The sequence below is a fragment of the Dendrobium catenatum genome, unplaced genomic scaffold, assembly GCF_001605985.2.
Source record: "Dendrobium catenatum unplaced genomic scaffold, ASM160598v2 fragScaff_scaffold_1395, whole genome shotgun sequence".
Taxonomy (NCBI): domain Eukaryota; kingdom Viridiplantae; phylum Streptophyta; class Magnoliopsida; order Asparagales; family Orchidaceae; genus Dendrobium; species Dendrobium catenatum.
The window spans coordinates 193,097-212,749 of NW_021319857.1; the positions used below are offsets into that span (position 1 = coordinate 193,097).

The 19,653-nt window shown below is 34.3% G+C and overlaps 2 protein-coding genes across 2 annotated transcripts; one reads left to right on the plus strand and one right to left on the minus strand.

The window, feature by feature from the left end:
- Positions 1–710: 710 nt before the first annotated feature.
- LOC114580912 lies at positions 711–6,033 on the minus strand. Its single transcript, XM_028699822.1, has 3 exons — positions 4,742–6,033; positions 1,191–4,673; positions 711–993 (listed from the first exon to the last, which is right to left on the minus strand). Exons 1-3 carry the CDS (start codon positions 6,031–6,033, stop codon positions 711–713), a joined length of 5,058 nt encoding a protein of 1,685 aa, XP_028555655.1.
- Positions 6,034–7,626: 1,593 nt separating this feature from the next.
- Positions 7,627–18,655, plus strand: LOC110103689 (BEL1-like homeodomain protein 9). The gene is made up of 4 exons (XM_020832500.2): positions 7,627–7,703; positions 15,046–15,471; positions 17,504–17,564; positions 17,902–18,655. The coding sequence occupies exons 1-4, from the start codon at positions 7,627–7,629 to the stop codon at positions 18,412–18,414; spliced, it is 1,077 nt and encodes a 358-aa protein (XP_020688159.1). The 3' UTR covers positions 18,415–18,655.
- Positions 18,656–19,653: the final 998 nt, after the last annotated feature.

The window sequence follows — 19,653 nt, forward strand, 5'->3', positions numbered from 1 at the left end:
CCCGCAACCAAATAACGGAAATTTTACCATTCGGCTAGAGCTCGCAGGCGACATCATTCAACTGTTTGGAATTCGGTTGGAGATGCTCTTATGGTTATAGTTCTAAGCTTTTTTTGGGATCCTTTGTGTCATGATAAAACCTTAAAAGAACATATTTGATTCGGATGTCTTCTCCACCTTCCTCTTACCCTTAACTCTCCCTAGCCTTCCCCTCAACTCTGCTCTTAGCAATTACAGATGAAATTTATCTGAATTTTATGATGCAATTGTGACAAGTCCTCCCTCAACTGATCTGATGATAGAGACTCTACTGCTTGGAGTAGAAATTTGAACCTATCTTTTAAGTATTAAAACCTGTACATTGTTGCATATTTCACTCAATCAAAACCTTATCTTTGCCGTCACATCTTCCATTTGAAATATTTGGAAAGTACTATTTAGTGGATAATGACCCCCCCAAGCAAAGAACTGGAAAAGGTAAGGACTTTTTCAGAAAATCACAAATTCAAATTATTTAGAATAAAAAATTTTTTTTGGGAAAACCCGGGGCAAAAGAGCCCATATATTAAGATAAAAAGTTCAGATTACAAGTAATCAAAAAAAGAAAAGCAAAGAGCTAAATCTAAACAAAATTACAAAGACAATAGCAGATAAGGGAAATGAAAATGGCGACAACAAATAGACTCAGAATAAATGCACTGTCTCAATCATCAAAAAATTCGGAGGCAAGAACTAAAGGAATCAGACGGTGGCACCGGTTGCCCACAAAATCTGAGTAAACGATAGAGTAACCCAGCAAAACTGGCCATCACAGTGCCTCCAGCCCGTCCAGAAAAGTCACAAAAACGAGCCAAGTTGCCCCTAAGACCCTCAATGGCTCGGAGAGACAGTCCATGGTCATCATCGTCCGTTGTGCACATGATCATCCCACGAATGCTGCCAATATCTTTGAAGTATACCCGAGATTTGCTGTTAAGAGGGTCAAAAGATAATCTGGAATGTGAATACAAAAAACCGAAATCCACATTCCCAAAAAATAACTTATCCCAGGTCTGAAGGAGAATGAAGATCAAAAAAACCAGGCTGAACCATAAGTAACCTTCCTCATAACTTCGCTTACCAAAATTCATACCCAAAGAAGATGGTATCCAAAGATATTTGATAACAGCCCAAACTAAAAAATCCTGAACCTTTGAAGCAATAAATCCCTGTTTTTCCATTTTATAGTTTTCAATCTTAAAGCCATGGAGATATTGCAGAACAGTTTAGTCACATTGACACTGGTGTTGCCAAAACGCCGGTTATTGCGTTCTCTCCATAAATGATAGATAATACAACTAATAGCAATATAGCAAAAATCTTTTTCAGCTTTGTTGTATCTAACCGAATTTTGAATAAATTCCAGAGTTTGGGGTAAGTTTGGCCTGAGAAAGAAGCATTTAAAATCTGGGAGAATAGCCGTCAGAATATAGAAGGCAAAGTCACAATTGAAGAATAAATGTGTATGTGTTTCCAGATTTCCAAGACAGAAAGAGCAGTTCAAAGGCACCTGGATGCCTCTAGAGAGCAGATTGTCGGCAGTTTTGAGCTTACCCATTCTAGCCATCCATGCAAAACATGCAAATTTCAACGCATGATGCTTATGCCAAATGGCATTATGCCAGTCCACAGAAGGCAAACTATCGTAATAGAATTCCATAAAATTTTTGAATAACCATTTCTGGTTACCATTCCACAAAACCTCATTTTTCATTTTGATTTCCACAGCCATAATTTTATCAGTTATACTAGTAGGGATGGTATTAGGAAGGTGCCACATACCATTAAAATAGAAGTCTTTCACCTGAGTTGCATCCATCCCCCGAATTTCCTCCCCAAAGAGTTGCCCAGATAGCCATGGGTCCCAAATAAAAGCAAATTCACTGGAATTTGAAACATGAAATGTTAACTCATCCTTAATTCTAAGGGCTGTTTGAGCAATTTTTTTCCAGAATTTGGGAGCATTGGAAGAAGAGGGCTTCCAAGGGGAGATGAATTTGGCTTTGAACCAGTGTGTGAGCATGTTTTGATTGTTGTAGAACCTGCCAATAATAGAGCAGCAAACCCCAAAATAAAGAGCCTCAATTGAAGGTATGCCAAGACCACCCTTGGATTTAGGAAGAGTAACAGATTTCCAAGAGATGAAATGAAGCTTCCTCTCGGCTAAGTTGTTGTGGAATAAAAACTTAGCACAAAGTTTGTTAATAGTCGCGCAGCAACTTTTAGGTATGATGGATCCCCTGATCCAATACGCAAGAGTGTTGGAGATAGTGAATTTGAGGAATTGAACCCTACCTGCAAAAGAAAGAAACTTATTCTTCCAACCTGCAAGTAGAGCAGAAATTCTGCTCAATAGAGGTTGGAAGTGAGAAATTTTAAGTCTTTTAACAGATATGGGGATGCCCAAGTAGGAGAGGTGGTGGTTGACATTAAGAATTCCAAGCTCTTCACATATCAATTGATTTTCAACACTTTGATGAGAAAAAATGATGGCGCTCTTATTGGAGTTAATGTGAAGTCCAGAAAAAGCTCCAAAGGTCTGCAAGCATTGATTTAGCTGTCTGGCATTATGAATAGATGATTTCCCAACCACTAAAAGGTCATCAGCATACATCAGATGGCTTATTTGTACATTTTTGCAATGAATGCCTTGGAAATTTTGAGTGTCGGAAAGGAGTTGGGAGAGACCATCCATTGCAATACAAAAGAGGAGAGGAGATAATGGGCATCCTTGCCTGAGACCCGATGTGGAATTAAAAAAACCTTCAAGGGAACCATTTAAACAGATAGAGAAGTGAACCTCACTAATACAGCCCTTGATCCAATTAACAAAGGCAATAGGGAATCCCTTCTGAGCAAGTCTGGAAATAATAAATTCCCTCGAAACTGTATCAAAGGCCTTTTTGATATCAAGTTTAGCACCAAAATATTTCTCCTTTCCCTTAAAATCTCTCAAAATGTCAGCAGCAAGAATGATGTTATCAGTGGAGCATCTATTAGTAATAAAGCCAGATTGGCTATCATGAATGATATATGGGAGGACCACTTTCATTCTATTTGCCAAAGTTTTAGCAACAATTTTGTATAAAACGTTACAAAGGGAGATAGGTCTATAGTCGTTTATATTGGCAGCATGCGAACATTTTGGTATTAAAGCAATAGCCGTAGCCTTAACACCTCTCGGCAAAGATCCCTTAGAGAAAAAATTGTTTACAGCATTAAAGACTTGCAAACCAATAACATGCCATGATTTTCTATAAAATGCATAAGTAAAACCATCAGGACCAGGAGCAGTATTCTCATTCCCATCAAAAACAGCCTTTTTAACTTCTTCAAGGGACAAAGGAGCAACAAGCAAATCAATGAGGTGATCGGGGACCATTTTACCCGGAGGGATATTGTGAGGAAGTTGAATATTGGTATGATTTGAGTTGTATAACCCTTCAAAGTGCTTAATTATGGCTCTAGAGATGTCACCAAAAGAAGTAAAGTGACCTTCAACAGTAGTGATCTCCTTAATGCAGTTCTTATTGTTGCGACTTCTAATTTTAGCATATAGAAAACCCAAATCATCTTCTCCCTTAGTAAGCCATTGAGTTTTAGCACGTTGAGATAACCAAGAAGTCCAGTTAGCATGTAATGAGGCCATCTCCTCATTAATACTCTTGAGATTTTGATTTAACTCCAAGTCAAGAGGTCTATGTTGAAGCTCAGCCAAACAAAAGTTTTGTTTACTTTTAACCTCTAATAAAGCATTAGAAAGAAATGATGAAGATGCCCAATTTCTGTTTTTCAAAATTCTCTTGAGGAGTTGTAAGCTATGTTGGAAGGATGCCATAGGACTTCTAGCAGATCTAGAAGAAAAGGCATTAAACACATCATCCCAAAAACCTGCCATATTCATCCAATAATTCTTGAACATAAACCTAACAGATAGAGGTTTGTCATGATTAGAGTTGAAAACTAAAGGAGAATGATCAGAGCCATAATGAGATTCCACATAGTAGAAGGCAGTGGGGAGAAAATCCAACAATGCATTATTCACCAAAACTCTATCCAATTTAATATGGATAGGATAATCCGCCCGTTGGTTAAACCATGTGTAAAAAAGACCCGTAGAAGAAAGGTCATGAACCCCACATTTAAAAATAATGATGTTAAGTTCACCCAGTCTACTATTGGAAACAGAAGTACCCCGAGCCTTTTCATTTTCAAATCTGATACAATTGAAGTCGCCCAAAATAACCCAAGGTTGATCCATATTAATAGAAATAGCAAAAAGAGCCTCCCAAAGATTTTTCCGATCTTCCATGGAGTTAAAAGCATATATAACAGTAAGAAAAATCGGTGGGAATGAACCCACAGATAAGATACCATGAATAAATTGCGGAGAGGAGGATATTTTAGAGAAGGAGATAACCGAATTATCCCATTTGATCCAGATACGACCCACAGAAGAGTCCTCAAAGTTGTGACAACTATCTTCACTGTCAAAGAGCCGGTGCTTGCGTAAAAACCAAGGGTCCATAACATAAGAAGAAGAAATTTTGGCTTCCAAAATACAAAGTAACTTAAGATGATGAGAGCTGATAAGAGACTTGCAAGAACTCACAGTTTCAGGGCTGTTAAACCCCCTGACATTCCAACAAGCTAGTTTAGGTAAAGACATTAGAATTTTTTGCTGTTGGCCTTCTTGGCCGACTTTCCTTTCTTAGATTTGGATAGATCAGGAGACTTTTGTTTAACCACAGTGGATCTAGTGTTGCGACTTTTCTTGTCCGAGGAATGCAATTGACCAGAATCATCACAGGCATTGGATGAGGAAGCCAATTCTGAATCAGAGACAGAGTCCACAGAATCTGGGAGAAGGTGATCTTCATTATGCAATGAGGCAAATTTGTTTAGGAGAGGTATCTTAGGAGGCAACACCAAACGGGGCGAGGCAGGTTGCCCGTTAGAGGAGGATTCCTCTATGGGAGTGTTGAGGTTAGGAATCGGGTGGGGATTAGTCAAGATGGTGGGAGGATCAGAAGTAGGTGGAGGGATAGGCTTATTTTGAGGTAAAGAGGATTCAGGAGGTATCAACACCTGAGATGGAACGAGGTTAGCTTCATTTGAGGTAGGTTTGGGAGGTGGCAAAATAGATTTTGATCGATGGTTTCTGGAGGAGCGTTGTCTGGAGGAACTACGTCCACGATTTCTCGGTGGTTGAGGGGGAATGACAGGTTGAGGGTTCGGGTTTTTTGGGCAGAGAGAGAACGGATGAATGAATGAGCCGCAACCTTCACATTTATCCGGTTTCCAATCATAAATAACTTTTAAAACCAAATCCTCACCTTCGATTTCAAGAGGGATTTCGTCGGGGAGAGCCGAATCCTTAGAGATGAGGACACATACCCTGGCGTATGTCAGTCTGGAACGGGTAGCCGTGAGATCATCCACCGATATCGGGATACCGATGTAGCTAGCGATCTTTGAAATACCAGTAGGAGTCCAGAGAACAAGCGGGAAATCCACAATCTTTATCCAGATGGGGATCGGAGCATCCTCGTCTCTCTTAGGCTTGAATTTTGGCGACCAGCGTTGCAAAATAAATGGTTTGCCCAGGATGAACCAAGGTCCCCCCGAAAGCACCATTTCTAGGTCTTCCGCTGTGGTGAACTTGAGCAGAAAGAAGCCATCGGCTAGGGAGAGAAGAGTCAAGGAACCTTTAAGAGGCCAAAGCTTTAACATGGATTTTAGAAGTCTTTCATAATAAGGACGAGGGCCCAACGAGTACCCGATAAGAGACGAAGTCCAAATGTTTTTCCCCTCCGACAAATCATCTGCCTTAAATGAAAGCTTTTGAGTCGGGTTGAAGAAGGAAACAGGGAAGCTGGCGGGCTTGGAAGAGGAGGAGACAGAGACATTAGCAGCATAAGAAAGTCCCCCAGGCAAAGGACCTAGCACAGAGGTGGAAGGGAGGCGTGGAAAATCTTGCGGAGAGGCAGCCATCTTAGGAGGGAGAAGCCCTCCTAAGCCAGCGGCGAAGAGAAAAACCCCAGCGGCGCAAACCCTAGCAGAGCGAGCTGCTTGATTCTTACGTGCGGATTTTTGACGGAAGTTCTCGCACTTTACTGTCCTTTGATACGGTGCCTTTTGGCTACCATATTAGTTGCACGGCGAACAATAGAATAAAAAAATTCATTTAAAAATTTATTGATGATGTGACGTGCATCGCTGTTCGTGCGTCGACGGGAAACTCGGGCGCTCCTCTCTCAAGCAAAAGATCTTCTCTGCTCACTGCTCTCTTCTCCCTCTAACTGTTGCAGCAAAATAACTCGCAGCTTTAATAGTATTATATTTATTAACTTTATTATAAAACTAAAAAAGCTCAGCTCAGAAAGTAAAAGCCCGAAGAAAATAAAAGGCAATCGAATGGCTACATAGCTATATGTACTGTTTGCTCCAGGCTCGACGTCACGCCCATTAATTATTTCTCCGGTTTTTTTATATATTTCTTACAAATACATTATATGGGTGACCATACTTTCAATCATTATATTTATACATATAATGATATAAATAGTTAATACGTTCATGTTATACTTTTTTTTTATCTTATGAAATTATATTTACTTCACTATTTATGAATATATTACTACAAAACATTCTCTAAATATCAATAACCAAAAAAATTTAATGGTTAATTGATAAATATAAATATAAGTATTTTAATGCTACATTGATAACAATATTTTTAACAAAATTAGAAAACAAAATTTCTAAAATTTAGATAAGAGGTTCTTTATTTTATGCATCATAAATTACTATTAATATTCTCCAACACAGATTAAATATATAATAAATCATATAATAATATTATTATTTATTCTTTCAAACAATTTTTATCATTTTTAATATAGTTGTTAATGATTTAATCTTTCAATTTTAATAAAAAAAATCATCAATTCAAAATTATTTGATCTAATTTCTAAAAATTAATAAAAAAAACAATAAGTGATCAAAGTTATCTTGAATAGATACATGTATTCAATGCCAGTATATAAATTACGTAAGTTTATGTGTGAGAATTTTTAGCTTATGAATATCAGATAAACATTCACAGAAATAATTATATAATTTATAAACATATAAATTTTAATTTATATTTTATAATTATTAAGCATGTTTCTATCCAAGTTGTTCAATATTAATCACGAATGTTAATACAAATATCCGATTAATGTACTCATTTGAAAGATAATAATAAATAATTAATTAGATGTTAATTATGATCAAATGAAAGTTTGAAACGTGGCATATATTAATAACCAAGATTCCACTCGTCTCTCTCTGTCCCAATCTCTCTCCTATTTCTTTCCTCATCCTAATCATGCGATTAGCACTCGATGACGTACGCCAAATCCTACCACTAAATCTGCTCTCGCTTCTCTCTCTCTCTCTCATCTCATTTTGATCTTTTGATGGAAAATTTTAGCTGTAAATTAAAAGATTTAAATCTTACATTAATTATGAGAGTTTATCTTAATTACCTTAATTGTCCCCCTTTTAAGTTTTATCTATCTATCTTTTTAATTTACTAAAATGCCACTGCAACAACTAACGGCTGCAATTTTGCAGTCGCGTTTCAGGCCCCACGTGCGTCGTCGTCCCTACAGCAGGTCGTGATGCAGGCCCCACCATCTTTTGTTAAATTCACTAAAAAAATTTCGTGTCAAATCTTTATTATTATTTAAATGGCGCCGCGCCAAATAGATATCATCAATCATAAAAATTAATTTATTTGATTAGATTGTGATAAAGAAGCTATAAAAAATAATTATAAAAAACGAATACAAAAACTTAACTTCCTCAATAACAAAATAAAAGTGTAAATATAGAAAATTAGAAGCTAAATAAGTTTAAAAATCCTCAGATTTTCAATAGAACATCTAAAGAACAAAGTCATGCGGATTCTGTCTATGTTAATGCAAAAATAGGCAATCTTTTTTTATATGTGATGATAAGACCAACAAGTATCTATTAATGCTCAAGAAGTAAAAAAACTAGTGAGTTTTTTTTTTTTTGTTAAAACCCATCACCGGGCCAACACGTTAATATCAAAAAAAGGTACAATTCCTTAAAAAGACATCCAGCTCCCTACTGCTCAGAAGAGTCACAAAAAGATAAACTAAAAAAAGTCCTATGAGCCGGTGGTCTTTACTAAGCAAAATTACACGAAAAAATTCAAAACCTAGCCTAGGGCGGCCGAGAGGTTGCGCCCAAAAAAAGAAAGTCTCAGGAACGAAAATCAACTCGAGCCTTCCTTCATAAAGAAAAATCGTCATTCCAAAGGAAACATCCTCCCAAATTTGAAAATAAAAATTGCACCAGAATCCGTTAACGGAGCTATATTGTCTGTAACATGTACAAAAAATATCCAAAATACTCAAGAAATGACAAGTAGACAAAAGAGAACACATAAAGGACTGACAGTAATAAAATTCAAGAAAAGTATCATAGCACATAAGCAAAAAGATACAATTACAGTTAAGTAAAATTAATGAAAGACTAGGCAAAGGATGCTGGAATGGCCAAAACCGAAGCCACCAATAATTACAAGCCAAGAGAGTATAGACCATAATGAACCACAACTTCCCTACTCTCCAAAGTTCATTAACAACAAGCCAACCACACAGCAGATAGTGACCAGAAATATAAACAACAAGGCAACCAAGATAGAGAAAAGCCACCACACAGCAGAGTATATGGAGTGGCCAAATCGAAGCCACCAACAATTAATAGTAAGAAGAGTATAGAACATAATGAACCACAACTTCCCGCATTATGATGATAGATGACCGAGTTGAACTACACAAAAATATTAAAAATCATCATTAATATTATCTCTTAAAATAGGTTTTTAGATTGTGAGGCCTATGAAAAATCAACATTGAACCCCATAACATGAGCCTCATGAACAAAAAATAGATCGAATAGTATAATCAATCATAGAGCTAAATGACGGCTTATTTTCTTCACCATAATCTCACAAAAATATCCAAAAAATAAAAAATAAACTAAGATTTAGCCATATATGAACATGAAATATCCAAAAGAACATAGTAATAGAGCGTGTAACAGGTGAATGTTCAAACAAGAGACATCCCGATTAATAAATTTGTAATGCCAACGACCAAAAGAAGCCATATAAGAAAAATTATATCCATTAACAATTCAATAGTAAAGCAATCGAAGCTCGTGTACTAGCAACTCATATAAGTAGTAATTAAGAAATCATTAGCCATCTCAACAAATAGATCCAATTATAGTTGGACAGATGAACCTAGCAAAATGAATTTAGCGTACATGTAATAATAAATTAATTGCCAACTTAGCAAGAAACAACAAAAATAACAATTGATGAATCACCAAAAATCACATTGAACAAATATGAATTACGAGATGAGCTAAATTACACAAAAAATGAAATAATTCAAGCATAAATCAGCCCGAATAGGGCCTAAAGCATATTTGAAAATTAGATGACTAAATGATATCAAAATTTAGCACCTTTAAAGTTGAATCAAGTGGCTCAATAAAATGCATCCAACGAGCTTAAGATTGCTTTTTTTTTTTAACGAGCTTAAGATTGCTTGATTATGACATCATTAAGATAATAAAATCATGAACAAATGCTTCATGATCAAGGGAATCAACGTGTCGTCTGATGGAGTGCTCCATATGTTCTCTATATTTACGGAATATGTCACTCCCAAAATTTATAAAAAAGCTTCCACTCCCTAGATGAAGGGGACCCTTCATGAGAGATTGAAGAGAGTTCTGAGGCTTAAAAAAATCTCAGAGATCCACCATGGCACCATCACTAGAAAACCATTCCTAATCGACCACCATAGGGCTTTTATTGCCCTACAACAACCATCAAACCTTCTTTGTTTGTCCAGCACTGTCCTTCTTCATTCGATCGCCATCATCAAACCTCCAATGCTCAACCGCTACCATCGAACATCCACCTGTGGATTGTTATCTTTAAACTTTCAAACCTTCGTCTCTCAACCACCGTTGTTAAACCTTTCACTGGTCAACCACGATCGTTAGACCACCATCACCCAACTACAATCCTTACCACTATCACCCAATTATGTTCTTCAAATCACCATCACTCAACTACAATCATTATGACCTTTATCGCTCATTGACTGAAGGTCTACTATCACCCGACAATAGTTTATCCGACCAGAGCATCTAAGTTCCATTTATTTAATGAAAATCATCAAAAGTAACATATACATCAAAATATCTTATTATGTTCATCATTCCTCAAAAAGTAAATTTACAATAGCTAGAAGTTCAATTAATATATCATTTTACATTTCTATGCACTTAACTATAAAAGAATAAAATTAAAATATATAGACTAAATTTGAGATTATGAAATCAAATCAATCCTCACTCCATTGGATCTTGAACCCTTCCTAAAAATTATATAAAAATTATAGAGTGAGCTAACAACTCAGTAGTTAACCAAAATCTATAACTTCAATCAATGCACAATAGTAGAATCCGTATGCATTTAATCATTCAATTCAATTCAGTATAAACATGTAATATATATAATAAGTATCAACTAATATGAACAACATCGTTTCATATGAGTAAAGGCAAACATTATAAACAATATAACTTGAAATCACTTATTAGTAATGATATAAAGGATAAATGTATTTTGTCATTTGTATAACTATCACTACAAGAAAGTTAGCATTTTATGGTGGATTTACGATGAAATTTGTAGTGGATTTTTCCCCCTAAATTAACAAAGGACTTGCTATTGAAATTTTTGTTCCTTTTAGGTAAATCACTGAACTATTTGTTGACCATAGGCTTCAAATAAGGGAAGAGCCATTAAGTCAAAGGTCAGAGAACAAGTATAGTTTGCTTTTTTTTCCGAGATATTGAAAATCAATTACGGTCTTATTTTCTAGCACATAAGCAAAAGAGAACGCATAAAGGACTGACAGTAATAAAATTCAAGAAAAATATCATAGCACATAAGCAAAAGGATACAATTACAGTTAAGTAAAATTAATGAAAGACTAGACAAAGGATGCTGGAATGGCTAAAACTGAAGCCACCAATAATTAAAAGCCAAGAGAGTATAGACCATAATGAACCACAACTTCCCTACTCTCCAAAGTTCATTAACAACAAGCCAATCACACATCAGATAGTGACCAGAAATATAAACCACAAGGCAACCGAGATAGAGAAAACCCACCACACAGTAGAGTATATGGAGTGGCCAAATCGAAGCCACCAACAATTAATAGTAAGAAGAGTATATAACATAATGAACCACAACTTCCCGCATTATGATGATAGATGACCGAGTTGAACCACACAAAAATATTAAAAATCATCATTATCTCTAAAAATAGGTTTTAGATTGTGAGGCCTATGAAAAATCAACATTGAACCCTATAACATGAGCCTCGTGAACAAAAAATAGATCGAATAGTATAATCAATCATAGAACTAAGTGACGGCTTATTTTCTTCACCATAATCTCACAAAAATATCCAAAAAAATAAATTGAGATTTAGCCAGATATGAACGTGAAATATCCAAAAGACATTGTAATAGAGCGTGTAATAAGTGAATGTTCAATCAAGAGCAGGGGCGGAACCAGTTTCAATTTTAAGGGAGGGGGGGGGGGCGCGGGGGGCAAGTAATAATATAAAAATAATTAAATATATATATATACAAGTTATTTAAAAAAATTAAGCAAGAAAATTAAAAAAATGTAATTAAATTGTCATGAAAAACACAAAAGAAAATATTAAAACTAAATTTGAAGAAATATATAGACATTTTAGGACAAGTTAGGACAAAATAATTTTTTAGGGGGGGGGGCAAAAAAAATTTCTCTATAAAAAAAAAATACTCTCTTATAAAAAACTTTTTTTTTTTTGAGGGGGGGCAATTGTCCCCCCTAATAATGAGCTGGTTCCGCCACTGATCAAGAGACATTTGGATTAATAAATGTGTAATGCCAACGACCAAAAGAAGCCATATAAGAAAATTATATCCATTAACAATTCAATAGTCAAGCAATCGAAGCTCGTGTACTAGCAACTCATATAAGTAGTAATTAAGAAATCATTAGCCATCTCAACAAATAGATTCAATTATAGTTGGACAGATGAACTTAGCAAAATGAATTTAGCGTACATGTAATAATAAATTAATTGCCAACTTAGCAAGAAACAACAAAAATAATAATTGATGAATCACCAAAAATAACATAGATTGATCAAATATGAATTACGAGATGAGCTAAATGACACAAAAAATGAAATAATTCAAGCATAAATCAGCCCGAATAGGGCCTAAAGCATATTTGAAAATTAGATGACTAAATGATATCCAAATTTAGCACCTTTAAAGTTGAATCAAGTGGCTCAATAAAATGCATCCAACGAGCTTAAGATTGCTTGATTCTGACATCATTAAGATAATAAAATAATGAACAAATGCTTCATGATCAAGGGAATCAACGTGTCGTTTGATGGAGTGCTCCATATGTTCTCTATATTTACGGAATATGCCACTACCAAAATTTATAAAAAAGCTTCCACTCCCTAGATGAAGGGGGCCCTTCATGAAAGATTGAAGAGAGTTCTGAGGCTTAAAAAATCTCAGAGATCCACCATGGCACCATCACTAGAAAACCATTCCTAATCGACCACCACTGGGCTTTTATTGCCCTACAACAACCATCAAACATTCTTTATCTATCCAGCACTGTCCTTCATCATTCGATCGCCATCATCAAACCTCCAATGCTCAACCGCTGCCATCGAACATCCACCTGTGGATTGTTGTCTTTAAACTTTCAAACCTTCGTCTCTCAACCACCGTTGTTAAACCTTTCACTGGTCAACCACGATCGTTAGACCACCATCGCCCAACTACCATCCTTTAACCACTATCACCCAATTATGTTCCTCAAATCACCATCACTCAACTACAATCATTATGACCTTTATTGCTCATTGACTAAAGGTCTACTGTCACCCGACAATAGTTTATCCGACCAAAGCATCTAAGTTCCATTTATTTAATGAAAATCATCAAAAGTAACATATACATCAAAATATCTTATTATGTTCATCATTCCTCAAAAAGTAATTTTACAATAGCTAGGAGTTCAATTAATATATCATTTTACATTTCTATGCACTTAACTACAAAAGAATAAAATAAAAATATATAGACTAAATTTGAGATTATGAAATCAAATCAATCCTCACTCCATTGGATCTTGAACCCTTCCTAAAAATTATATAAAAATCATAAGGTGTATTTACGATGAACTTTGTAGTGGATTTTTCCCCCTTAATTAGCAAAGGACTTGCTATTGAAATTTTTGTTCCTTTTAGGTAAATCCCTGAACTATTTGTTGACCATAGGCTTCAAATAAGGGAAGAGCCATTAAGTCAAAGGTCAGAGAACAAGTATAGCTTGTTTTTTTTTCCGAGATATTGAAAACCAATCACGGTCTTATTTTCTAAGCTAGATTATGAAGATTTTTTTTCAAAATCAAAGGGTTTTATAATTGATTTTGCACCAAATAGACAGAAGCACTAGAACACCATTGATGTAGGAGAGAAACCGTGTTATACCATCTCCATAATGGCTTGGTTTTATATGGCCTGTGAAACATGTTCAAAGATGGCAAATCGAGGTCCCATGCGAACAAGGAAGGATTGTAGTTTCCAAAAGATGATGCGGATCTTATTTTTAGCCCGTAATAATGCAAGAAATTATTATTAAAGCTATTAGTTTTCTTTCTAATGCCTTTATGAATGGATATAAACCTTAGCTAAAGTAAAACTTGTTTCATGCAAATAGTAAACTTGCTCAACTGAGATATATATGCTTGATCTTTATTTTCTCTTTCTTTTTTTTATAACAATTTGTGTCGCCAAATTAAATTTCAATAAAATAAGATAACATACATCTTAAACAAGATACAAAGAACTTAGAAAAGATCAACACAAATTATAAATAATATTTTTAAAAATAAAATAAGATATTATTTATATTAAGACAAAAAATATCTCCTAATAATCAGACAAAAAAATCCAACAAATAAAAATATTTACAAATATTTAATAATTAAATTAGATTTATCTAATAATTTTTTTAATTATTTAAAAATTAATTACATTGAATGATAATATATAAGTTGTGAAGTTAAAAATATATATTATAAAAATAACCTGTTATGATAGAACAAAGTTTTTTTTTTTTATCACTATATATATATATATATATAACATTAATTTGGCTTAATATGTTGATTAATGGAGCAAAATGTCGTTATAATATCTTTATTTAAACCATATTTTTGTTCACTTTTGCTTGGAAAGAGTGATATTTCTCTCCCTTTAATGTTTAAACTATATGCTTGGCTGCGAGGGAGAAGGCTAATACAGCTAAGTCTCTCCCTCCCTCCCTCCTTTTAAATGTTCCTTTTTTTTTTCTCTGCGGAGTTATATTGACATTATTGACAAGACATATATGTCGGTCTTTGCTAATATTATTTTTTTCTTTCTTTTGAAGATATGATGGTTTTTGGAGTGTTCACGAAGATTTTAAAAAAAAAGGATAAAGAAATGAGAGCTGTTCTTTGACCGTGCCTTAGATACAGGCTGCAAACTCAAGCTTGCATTTTTTTTTTAATTTCCTATGAACATATATAATTCAACTCAGCTACCTTCTAATTATTAATTTCACATTAGTAGTAATACCATCCTGTCATATTAATGTATCTAATTTGCTTCAACAGCATTTAAGATTTTTACGGCCAGTTAAGATAGCTTGCACTGTCTTCCATAAGCGCTTTTAAAATTTCTTGTAGAATTTCTAATTTTTTCACTTTTTTTTCTAAGATTATTGATTTTTATGCTGAATATTTTCGTGAATTTAAATTTGAAGTATATATGTCCTAAGTACAATAATCTTTGTTTTTTTTTTCTCAACTTTTCAGGTCTACAGAAGATACAGATTATACTATCAGCAGGTGGAAACTGTTATCGCATCATTTGAAACAGTAGCAGGCTTAAACACTGCTGCTCCTTATATTTCCTTTGCTCTGAAGTCCATGTCCAAGAACTTCAGAAGTCTAAAGAACATCATATCTAATCACCTTAATAACCTTGGCAAGATTAATGTAAAAGAAGGCCTTGGTAAAGGGGAATTTACTGGTTTTGGCCTCACAGCTACTGGTGATCATTCATGTACACAAAGAAGGAATTCTTCTCTTAGTTTTGGCCAGACACAAGTTTGGAGACCTCAAAGGGGACTACCCGAACGAGCAGTTGCAGTGCTGAGGGCTTGGCTTTTCGAACACTTCTTGCATCCGTAAGTGATTAAGCTAATCTCTTTTGAATTTAAGAAGATGTCTTCATTGATGTTCTCTGATTCTCAAAGTTGTGATCATGATGTTTCTTATTTTTAGTCCTTGAACATTTGAATGCTAAGCTCGTGATTTTTTTTTCTTGATTCTTTGATCTTGATCTTGTTTTTCTTCATAAAACACTAAGGGATTACAATTTCTGTCAAGGCAACTGAGATTATTTGTTTGATAGTTCCATGTCAATTGGTAGGATGACATAAAGGAGACTTTGTGATGTGAAGGCTAATAATTAGATGTATCCTTGAGCATGATAAGGTATATCGCCATATATGGTCACTGATCACCTTATGGAATGGCAATTCAATCCATATTTTTTTCGTCTGCAACTTACATAACAATAACAGCATAATCATTTTTTTTTGTTTTTAAATTTGTTGCTTATTAATTACAAAATACAAATAAATATATTAATCTATACAAAAGAAAAAATTTAAACATTAATAGATTTATAAATTTATATGAAATATTACAAATCTATAATCTCAAATACAAATATGAGAATTTATATAATGCTGTTAATATCATAATTTTTTTCTCACCCAAATAAAAAAGTATCCCAAAATCAACAAAATACATCACAAAAAGTTTCAAGAAAAGGAAATGTAACAAACCTATAAAACAATAAATAATAAAAATGAAAAGCTTCAAGGGTTGTTTGGTTTGCTAAGAAAAGAATGCATCATAAAATAGAAATAGGGTTTTTGGTTTGTTGAAAAAAAAAGTGTAAAATTTCAGTGAATTTTTTTTTTACTCCCAAGTTCTTTTTTAATGTATTAGAACTCGCTCAATTTTGTCATTGCCTGCCATAATAGCCCAACACCAGCCATTGTCGACCTCCTACGATGGCCACCATAGACACCTGTCAGTGCCAACGCCGGTCATTGCAATTGTTGTCAGTCAACCATTTTTAGCCACCACCATCATCATCATGCTTACCAATTATCAGAGGCCACCCACTTGTTGACCACCGCCGCCCGCCGTTGATTGCCACCACCGACCGCCGCCGTCAGCCACCACCATCAATTACTTTACATTGCATTCATTTTACTTCAAGTTAAATATAAAAAATGATATTTTGCATTTCTTTTACACTCATTCAAAAAACTTCAAGCATTTCGAATGAACTAATTCTTTTTACACAATTTTTTTTCTCTTAATTTGTTTTTTAGCAATCCAAACAATCCCTAAAAGAAAAGATCGACTCAACATCACATAAGACTTGGCATGACCAGCTCAAGTTTATAGAAAATATTCATAAGCATTGACAATGATTATTGAAAGCGCATGCTTGAAATCCTTAAAATCATAGTAAAAGTTCAACCGGGGCAAATTTTGAGATAAGCCAAAATCATTGAGCACTTCCAAGATGCAACAGATCCAAATATAAAGAAAGGTAGAGTTTAAACAAACCCAACGCAAAACTGTAACCTTCAAAAGATCGGAAAAGCACAGACAAACTAAAAAAGAATAATTTATAAAATTCACTAAACCAAAAAATAAAATCAGGCATAGGGAACTAGTAGCTTAAAGGAAGAAGAATCAAACTAACACCCAAATGATGATCCATAAAAAAAAGCTTCAGACAAGAATCACATGAAAGAAACCAGCGATCATGAACTAAGGCAACAATTCCAACAAAGAGAGCAAATAAAGAAAATATTAATGTTAATTAGCTCTGAAATATAAGTTTTAACTTTTAGATTGAAAATGAGTTCAACCTCTGGTGCAATAGACCCAAACTTTGTCCTCTTTAATCAAAACTCAATCTGATGTTAATTGTTTTGAAAACACCACGAAACTGCTCTTAATTATGTCAGCTCTGCAGTTGCCGACTCGTGCTATATTGATCTAAATTAAGTAATCATATATTTCTTATAAAATTTGTGTTGTGGCTTGATACTTTCTGCGAAGGTATAAATTTCTTTCCTCGATCTTTTGTGAATTAGAAGTTAAAAGCTTTGATCTTCTTCATTGCAGGTACCCTACTGACACAGACAAGCAAATGCTGGCTAAGCAAACAGGCTTGACAAGAAATCAGGTAATATAAACATCTTCCAAATTTCAAACAGTGCTGTTGAGTATTAAATAGTTCATTTACTCGTTTAAGTTTACTAGCAAGGGGTCAAATTTATAAATCCTCATTCCTTAATGTTCCTTGCTGAATATCACAACAACATTGATTAAAACTATTTGATCAAATCTGTTTACACGAACAATTTCTATTCTATTTATCTTCAGTTTGCACATTTCTCATTGTAATCTTCGATATATTATCATTTTATTTATTTGTCGTAAGGTTGCAGTATTCACTGCATTTACAAAGTATTGAAAATGATTTTGTGCATTTACTAATTATTGAAAATGATTTTGTGTAGGTCTCAAACTGGTTTATAAATGCAAGAGTAAGACTCTGGAAACCAATGGTAGAAGAAATACACAACCTGGAAATGCATCAATTACAGAAAACAGTGGGAACTGATCATAATGTTCAAAACCCAACATTTCAAGCTTCACAGCCATCATCATCATCTGCAGCAACTTCTTCCAGCAACCGAGCGCCCGTAAACAACTTCATGCAAAGAACCAGCCAAAACCAATCTTACCGGCCTGCTAACATCGAACAGCTTCCTCACATCGAAGAACCTTACAAATTCATATTCGACAATGATTTTGCATGCCACAGTCAGCCCGTTGGCGTTGAAATTGGAGGAAATTCTGTTGTTTCTCTCACTCTTGGCTTGCCGGAGCCATTGTCAGTGAATGTTGCTCGACGATTCGGCTTAGAAGAGTGCAGCAATGCTTATGTTCTTGGTGGATTTGAAGGGGGGCAAGAGAGACACTATGGAAAGGAAATTGGTGCACATCTGCTTCATGATTTTGTTGGATGATTTTGATCAAGTTGTTTTGCATAATTAATGAATAACCATTTCAATACTAGTCTTATATACTACATATGATTATAACTTTAATTATATTCTGGCCTGGTGCTAAATAAGTGATGCCACCATTGCTGTGCAAAGGGTAAGTATTGCTTCCTGTTTAGGGTTTAATTAAGCCAGCTTGCTTGTATTCTTGATCCTCAAGTTCAAAGCAAAATATTGATTAGATAAAATATAGATGTTTAATTCACATCATTGTTTGATATTGTGACCAGGCCTATATCTATATACACTTGAAGTTGTATTATATATGCCATCATTTTGGCCTAAATAATAATGGCAATTATCCGTTATCTTATAATTTTATTTGAGTTTAATATTTCTAGTTTAATTTTTATTATGTTATGTACCAACAAAAAGATATTTGTGTTTTTAATGGTACAGTAATATATACCATTTCTTCTTGAAAATTAAAAGAGGCAAAGCTGCTGATGTTTGAAGGCTGTAATATTATATTAACCTTGCTCGACATGGCATGGCATGGCAATTACTCTAAATACATAATTATCTCCAAATTAGTCGCTATAATTAGTGATATTAGGTGTCGACGTGAATATTATAAGCTTTTTGGTGTTATTGGTCAGTCGGATACGTGAATATGGAATACTGAAGATAGGTGAATTGTCTTTTGTGCAAAAGAAAGAAAGTGATAAGCGAAGTTAACGTTATTTTATTTGCTGGAAATGACATGCATGCACTGTTATACATAGAATAATTGGCTTTCTCGGAAATGACATTCGTGAAGTGATGTAACTGAGTTTTGGGATTTGATTAGTGGACATAAATTTAAACTATATTTCTTTCTTCTCCATTTTTTAGTGGAGAACTGGAGATGATAAATGCTTCTATTTAATTAATTTATTTTTTTTGTTGGGATGATTCAATATTCAGTGGTGAGGACTGAGGAGGGTCTTTATTGGTTAAAAACCTTGTTGATATATATTATAATAATCTTTAAAGTTAAATAAATTTAAGAGTTTTGTACTGCCGGATATGAAATTTTTATGTGAAAAGTAATTAAAAGTACTTCATTTTAGTTTTTATCAACTGATGTAACTGAGTTTTGGCATCGGATTAATGGAGATTCAATTAAAGTATATTTTTTTTGGCTGTTCTTATTTTTTAGTGGAAGATGAATGCTTTTTAAATCTCTTTTAAATTAATTATATGCACTTGTTGTTGTTGGGA